Source organism: Diplotaxodon limnothrissa, linkage group LG18, assembly GCF_057381915.1.
Source record: "Diplotaxodon limnothrissa isolate DT_005_m linkage group LG18, D_limnothrissa_male_GT1.1, whole genome shotgun sequence".
Taxonomy (NCBI): Eukaryota; Metazoa; Chordata; class Actinopteri; order Cichliformes; family Cichlidae; genus Diplotaxodon; species Diplotaxodon limnothrissa.
In genome coordinates, this window is record NC_140613.1 from 927,106 (window position 1) to 935,388 (window position 8,283).

Here is an 8,283-nt window from a genome sequence, read left to right on the forward strand (position 1 = left end):
CTATAATGAAATAATTTGTTAGTTTGAAATGCTACAGGGAACTATGTACCTGCACATTAATGCTGTGGAAAGACTTCCTGTTCACATAGTCTCCTTCATTTACTGAAGGAGCAATGATTGGAATGTGAGTGCCATCTATACAGCCAATCACGCCTGGGAACCGTGAGAATAAATGTAAAATTTAAGTAGTAGTTCAAGTATCAGCACATCATGAATTAAGTTTTGTTCATCCTGATACCTGCAATTTTGTGGCATCCCTCTTTGATAAATCTTGTGGGTCTATGACCGGGGAACACCACAAACGAGTGCAGGAGACGTTTCAGTGCAACTGTAACATTCCTGACTGCCCGACAGACGGTAGCCTTGGAAACGTGCTCAGCGTCACCAATATTATACAGAAAGCTCCCGTTTGCAAAAAACCGAAGTGCGATACAAATAATATGTACAGAACTGAGAGGATGTCCGCGATGTGTCACATGAGCAATATTAGGCCTGAGGATGTTATTCAAATAAATTATAGATTGTGCTGAAAAACGGTAACGTTCACACAGGAAATCATCAGGAAATGATAAAATGTCCAAACGCGCTCTAATCACTCTCTCCCGGCGGAGAGCTCTGCGGAGGATTTGGGCTTCAACATCTACTGGCTCTTCAAGGAAGGAGCACGCCATGTCCGACACTTCCTACAGTCAGGTTTCCGACAAAGGGGCGGAGACAGTCAGGGTTAGTTGAAGCTAACCTGCTAGGGGGCAGGTTAGCTTCACGGAGTGTGTCGTCATAGTAACTCTGCTTCCTGAAATAGGGCCCAGACTCACAAATCTCCTGATCCTAACTTTGTTTCACTAAATAATTAAGAGAGAAATCCAGGCTGATTTCAGCGCCTGCTGTTTGAATGGAGCGCAGCGCAGTCCTGTCCTCTGTTTGCTCTTTGTTAGCTCACATCTCCAAAAAGTCCTCACAATCAGAAACGTCCCGCAGAGCTGTGATCAGGATCCTCCCTCAGAGGGACACTCACCTGTCCTGTGCAGCTTGATTTGGGGTTTCCAGGTGATATCCAGCAGTCTGCGCTGACGGTCGATCTCTTCCTCGTACTGGACGATCGTTTTTTCAAACTCCAAGAATATTTGTTCAGCAGCAGCAGTTAGTCGCTCGTTGATGAACTCTCTCAGATACTGAACTGAAGGCATCGTTGCTGCCGCAGCTCACACACTCAGCTCACACACAACAACAACACAACAGTCTCTGTGCTCAGGCACACACACGTGGGACGGTAATGACGCCTTTGTTTGTTTACTTCCGCCTGTGTCACATGGTGAGCTTCCGGCAGTAGACAATAGCTACCTTTTGTTCCTGGTTAAAGTCTAATTTTGTGGCAGTCTAAATCCAATTTATTTTTAAAGCACATTTAAAAAACAGAACGTTTGCCCAAAGTGCTTCACAAAGATAAAAGATAAACACTCACATAAAATAAAACAAAGAGAATAAAAAGATTTCATCAGCTCACACCGGTCCAAACACTATTGAAAGAAAAGATGTGTTTCAAAAGAGACCAAAGGAGCTTGCAAAGAAAAGCGTCTGGACTTCTTTAAGTTGCTTGAAGACGTTTCACCTCTCATCCGAGAAGCTTCTTCAGTTCTAAGGTCAAATGGTGGAGAGTCCCAGATATAAACCTAGTGGGAGTTTCCCCCCACAGAGGGACAAAAGGACCCCCTGATGATCCTCTAATCGCCTGAGCCAAGGTGTGAAACTGGGTGTGGGTCCCAATCAGCCAGAGTTTCGGGTGAGCTCATTGTGAAACCTGGCCCCACCTTATCATGCGAATTCCTGAGGTCAGATGGCCCAGGATGTGAGTGGGCGTTAAGGCGTCTGGGAAGGGATCTCAAAACTGGATTATAGATGGCAGAGAGTTGGTGTCGTAAACCCCGCCTCTGTTCAAAGATGGTTGCTCACAGTGGACATAGATGCTTCTTTCACTCCTCTTTCAAACCATCTGTCCTCTCTGTCCAAAATGTGAACATTGGCATCCTTGATCCTGTTTCAAAAGAGAATTAAAAGCTGGAAGCAAAGATGGCCGTCTGATATTTGAAGGCAACGTTTTCCAGGTTTGGGAGCCTCAACTGAAAAAGCTCGTTCTCCTCCAAGTTCCAGTCTAGTTTTTGGGGACAACCAAAAGCAGCCGGACGGCTGATCTAAGGGAATATGAGGCTGAAGTATATTATTAGTCCTTTATTTTTCCAGTTAAAAATCTCACTGAGATTAAAATTCTCGTTTCCAAGAGAGACCTGGCAAAGGTATCAGAAAGGTATGTAGGAGCAAGACCATTTAGGCATTTACGAGCCAACGTTAGGACTTTGAAATTAATTCTGAGATAAACAGGAAGCCAGTGAAGAGAGGACAGGTGAGATATGTTGATGCCTGTGTGTACCAGTTAAGAGACGACACAGAACTGATTTGTTCATTATATTTAAAATCCGAGTCCACAATGACTCCCAGATTTGTGACATGCTGTTCAATGTATGACCCAAGTCAACCACAATTAATAAGCGGATTGCACGAGTTATTATTAGTGCTGGATGTAATTACTTCTGTTTTGCTGTCATTGAAGCTCAAAAAGTTCAGAGCCATCCAAGCTTTGACCTCTTAAAGGTAGTTTAAAAGGAGTTGTATGGAGCCTGGATTATTAGGTGTTAAAGGAAGGTAAATTAGGCAGTCATCTGCGTGGCAGTGGAAGGATATCTCAGTTTGTTGCAGTAAATGAATAAATGATTGTGAGCAGCAAGGCTGCAGTGAGAAGAGAAAACAGATCCATGAATGACTGAAGCTCCATGCAGGATGTGGAATAAAAACAAAGGAAATTATTTTGACTGTTTAGCTTTCAGTGCTGACTTTCATTTAATTTTTAATACACAACTAAACAAATCCATCATACTCATACAAAAATATCAAAGACAAAAGAGCAGAAACTGCAGCAGCTTCTTTTTCGGCTGCTGTATCAAATAAAAGGAGCAAAATCTCCTTCATCTGTGTCACTGCGTTAGTTTTCAGGTCTTTCAAATCTGACTCCAACAGTTTTCTCGGTGTTACACTTATTATTACACAAGCTGTAAATGTTTATTTTTTACAAATTTACATAAATGTAACGTTTTATTTTCAAAGTGGAGCCCAGACGTGAGTGTTTAGTGGATGTTCTTTGGCTCAGACACCACAGAGAGAAGAACCAGATGCTCTGTGTGAACAAATTGAAGCAGGAAAACTTTAAAAGCAGCATCACATCACATGAGAACAAAAGCAGCTCCTCCTCCTGACTGCAGAAACCTGTCTGACTCCAGCTGTGAACATCAGACCACTCACAGCTAACTCCCAGTGAACATCACTTCCAACATTTCTCCTCTGGAAACATGGAAAAACTGGCTGTGATCTGGATCTTTGCAGCTCTCGTAGGTACGTATGTTTCTGACAGGAACACCTGAAATTCAAAGACATGTTTACAGCGTTACAGATCCAGTTTGGATTTTCTTTGAGCTCACTGTGTTTTTCCAATGATGGACATGTGACTGTGGAACAGAGCTGTAAATATAACATGTTGTTTCATCAGCAGGTAACAGCTTGGAAGATGATATTACTGCCAGCAGTGCTGAAGTGTTTTCATCAGAGGGCCGTACAGTTACTGTGTCCTGTAACTATTCAGTTCAAGCTGATAATCTCCAGTGGTATCGACAGGATCCTGGATCAGCTCCTCAGTTCCTTCTCCTCATCACTGATACGAGTGAGCCGAGTGTGGTGAGAGCAACCCCCCCAAACCCTCGACTGACTGCTGCACTGGACAAGGAGAGAAATCGAGTCAATCTGGAGATCTCCTCTGCTGCAGTGTCTGACTCTGCTGTGTACTACTGTGCTGTGAGGCCCACAGTGACAGGAAACAGCAAAACTCTGTACAAAAACCTTTGGAGCAAAGACAACAGAATACTCCACAACATCCACTAGAGGGAGCCACACACTGTTAAACCTCTGATTCTTGTGTGACTGATGACAAAGACAACAGAGAAATGAAGCAGTAAAGATCAGAGACAGAGACAGAGCTGCTGTGGAAGCACAAAACTGTTTGATTGGCTGAGCTATTAAACTGTCCCCGCCCACTGAAGTTGAGCTCATCCAATGACATTATTTGTTGGTCATTGTGCTGCAGTGGAAGAACATTGTTCATGTGCTGTCTGTCTGGCTTTAATAACTCCAAAGACATGTTGCTGCACCTCTTTTTGCTTCTATCTCACATTATAGGTGAGTTTAAGAACAGGGATTAAAGTTTAGTTGAAGCTGCTGCATTAAGCAGATATACAGACTGCATTTCACTACTTTTCTTCTTTCTTTTTCCAGGACTAACAGCTGGAGACTCAATCACTCCTCAACAACCTGAAGTCACTGAAACAGAAGGAGAATCTGTCAAACTCACATGTAGCTATGAGACAGATGAAGATAATATTTACCTTAACTGGTACAGACATGATTCTGACCTTCAGGCTCCTCAGTTTATAATCTGGAAAGGAGCCAAAGACTTCAGTGGTTATGAATATATTCCTAATAATCGATATGGATCCACAACATCACCAACAACAACTAATCTGACCATAGCAGCCCTAACCCTGGCAGACACAGCTCTCTACTACTGTGCTCTAGAAACACAGTGATACAAAGTGTAGAAGAGGCTGTACAAAAACCTGAACACAGATATCTGACTACTCTTCAAAGAGGAGGGAAGTGGTATTCAAAGCACAGCTTCATATCAGATGGATTCTGCTAATTCCTGTTTTATCAGAGTCACTGTGGTTACAGCTGCTAATGAAACACTGTGGGAGGATTCACATGAGCAGCAAATCCACATCAACCACAAACCAACTGCAGGAACGTTCAGACACAATAAAAACTGTCAAACATCAAAAGCTGCTCATTTACACTATTTTATATTTAGTGGATGAGGACATGCAGAAATGCAGCAGAAGCAAAATAAACAGAGTAACAGAGGTTTATCTTTTTAAGGTAAAATCTCTCACATGAAGCTAAAAGTCCAACCAGGAAGACCATCTCATGCTTGTTCCATTTATTCTCTTTGAACTCATCACATCAGATGATGATGCTCTCCTTCATCATTGTCCTGCTCTGGTACTTTGTGATGTTCCCCCTCTGGCAGGTCCAGACTCTCCTCTGTGCTTCTGCTCTGAACAACATTTCAGAGTGCCTGGCCTTCTTGAGGTCTCTGAGCAGGATCCTGGACGCTGCATCATCTGGTAACTCTATTGTGCTTCTGAGGACTTTATGTGTCCGAGTGACACAATGGTGGTTTCTGTTTTACTGGACTTGTGTGCTAACCACAGTATAGGTTGATGCTTGACTCTGTAATTGCATCATCAGGTCTGCAGCAGTGTGTTCTGGACACTCTGGTGAAGAGAGGAGCTGAGCTGTCATCTGATCACCATCTGGGGGTGAGTTGAGTCAGGTGGTGGGGGAGAATGCTGGACAGGCCTGGCGTATCAAAGTGGTTCAGGTGATCTTCAACTCCCACCTCCAGCAGAGCTTTGGCAGCAGTCTGAGTGAGGCTGGGGACTCATTGCTGATGGGGCTGTGCAGAGCTTTGGCTGCAAGCTGGTTGGTGCTTGTAGTGTTGCTAACCTCCTAACCAGATCTCATTAACTCCTTGTGTTTTGGGGAATGAAAGGTCCAGCTGAAACATCCACTCTTTGTCAGATTGTTGTCTTCATTCTGGTGGTAATTCAGCTTTAATTTATGACTTATGAGTTTGTGCTTGTAGCTTCTGTTACCTCACCATGTTCTCTTGTGTCTGCTCATAGCTCTGTGGACTTGAGTTACCTGAAACCTGAAGGATTCTCTCATTGTCTGCTGTTTGGAAAGGACTGACTTGTAACAGAGCTGGAAAACTCACCTGCCCATCCACTCTCCACCCACTCAGCCTTCTGAAGCCTTCACTTACCTCCCTGACACAGAAACTCTAAAAGTGAAACACAAGAAAGGACTCTAATAAATACTATATAAGCAATTCTGACTGCACTGATACTCAGCAGTCGTTCTCTCGGGCAGTTCTGTGGTGTCTCCCTGCTCTGTCCCTCTGCAGGAAACCTACTTACCTGCCCCCCTGTCTTTGAACCTTCTCAAAATAAAAGCATGTAAAGCTTTAGCCTCATGTGGGCTGCGTTAGAGTCGATGCATTCCTGTAATCATGACACTGAGAGGTTGCTCCAGGGATTTAAATCATGTATTAATCGTAGTGGAGAGAAATTAATATGAATATTTCCTGTGTGAAGATGATGGTGTGATATCAGGGCTGCCACATGAAGGGGCAACGTGAACAAGTTTATGAATACCTCAGAAAAAAAGCTTCAATGAGTATAAATGATCTTCTGATATTAACGATATCCTGGAACACCAACATGCACGCTCAGTCATCCAGGTAAGCAAATCCCAAAAAGTTGATTCTGTTCATCTGGATGTTTTCAGTGGGAGAAACGTTTCATCATCATCAGGTGACGTCTTCAGTCTCAGCTGACTGCAGGTTTCCAACCTTAGAAACAGGACATTTGCACAATGACTGAAACCAGCAGCACTGAATGAACACTGGGCTGTGAGGTCAGTTTATGACCATTAATATGCAAATTGTACCAACCATTGATCAACAACCACTGATCAATGGTCACGAGTACCACTCTCTGTTTATCATACTAAGCTGCTGTGGAATCAGAAAAGTATTTGATTGGCTGAGATGAAGTTACAAAAAATATTAGAGCTCCTCCCACCTGAAAGTGAAGATGCTGCTACTAGTGTGTGAAGCAGGAGGAAGTGAGAGAAGTTCAAATCCAGATCAGAGAGGAGGAGGAGAGATTCAGGGAGGAGCTGAGCTGTTACTGAACTAGAAGAGAGAGAAACCTCCACATTCAACAGAGTTCAACACAAACCATAAACTTTACCTTCATTCAACATGTTGTCTTTGGACTATTTTGCACTTTCTTTACTGATTCTCACCATTCTAACAGGTACGTTACAATCTGTGTGTTTAAAGAAACACATTTGAATTGTGATGATTTATAAAAGAATAAAACATGTTTCTGTTCCTTTAGGTGTCAGCTGTGAAGATCTCACTCCAACCAACAAAGAAGTGTTCAGTGTAGAAGGCAGCACTGCTACTCTGTCCTATAGATACTCCAAAAAGGCAACTGGAAGTGACGAGTTTTACTGGTATCGACAATATCCTGGAAAACCACCAGAGTTCCTGATCTATCATTTGGGATCAGGAAGTGTAATGAAAGAAGAAATCTCTGGACTGTCTGTTCAAGTTGTGGATGATCAAAAACAAATCGATCTCAACATCTCCTCTGCTGCAGTGTCTGACTCTGCTGTGTACTACTGTGCTGTGAGGCCCACAGTGACAGGAAACAGCAAAACTCTGTACAAAAACCTTTGGAGCAAAGACAACAGAATACTCCACAACATCCACTAGAGGGAGCCACACACTGTTAAACCTCTGATTCTTGTGTCATTGGACTGATGACAAAGACAACAGAGAAATGAAGCAGTAAAGATCAGAGACAGAGACAGAGCTGCTGTGGAAGCACAAAACTGTTTGATTGGCTGAGCTATTAAACTGTCCCCGCCCATTGAAGTTGAGCTCATCCAATGACATTATTTGTTGGTCATTGTGCTGCAGTGGAAGAACATTGTTCATGTGCTGTCTGTCTGGCTTTAATAACTCCAAAGACATGTTGCTGCACCTCTTTTTGCTTCTATCTCACATTATAGGTGAGTTTAAGAACAGGGATTAAAGTTTAGTTGAAGCTGCTGCATTAAGCAGATATACAGACTGCATTTCACTACTTTTCTTCTTTCTTTTTCCAGGACTAACAGCTGGAGACTCAATCACTCCTCAACAACCTGAAGTCACTGAAACAGAAGGAGAATCTGTCACACTCACATGTGACTATGAGACAGGTTACAGTGATATTTACCTTCACTGGTACAGACATTATTCTGAACTTCAGGCTCCTCTGTTTGCTGTCAAGAAAGGAGCAAAGGGATTCAAGAATCTGTATACATCTGATAATCGATATAAATCAGAAACATCTTCTACATCAACTAATCTGACCATAGCAGCCCTAACCCTGGCAGACACAGCTCTCTACTACTGTGCTCTACAAACACAGTGATACAAAGTGTAGAAGAGGCTGTACAAAAACCTGAACACAGATATCTGACTACTCTTCAAAGAGGAGGGAAGTGGTA

The 8,283-nt window shown here is 42.9% G+C and overlaps 1 protein-coding gene across 1 annotated transcript in view; it reads right to left on the reverse strand.

Moving 5' to 3' along the window:
* LOC146612729 (uncharacterized) overlaps positions 1-1,213 on the reverse strand; it is a 35,511-nt gene extending 34,298 nt beyond the window's left edge. The window contains exon 1 of the mRNA XM_085377599.1: positions 1,016-1,213. Coding sequence (XP_085233725.1) covers positions 1,016-1,187 — 172 coding nt within the window. The 5' untranslated portion in view covers positions 1,188-1,213. The remainder of the gene's footprint in view (positions 1-1,015) is intronic.
* Positions 1,214-8,283: the final 7,070 nt, after the last annotated feature.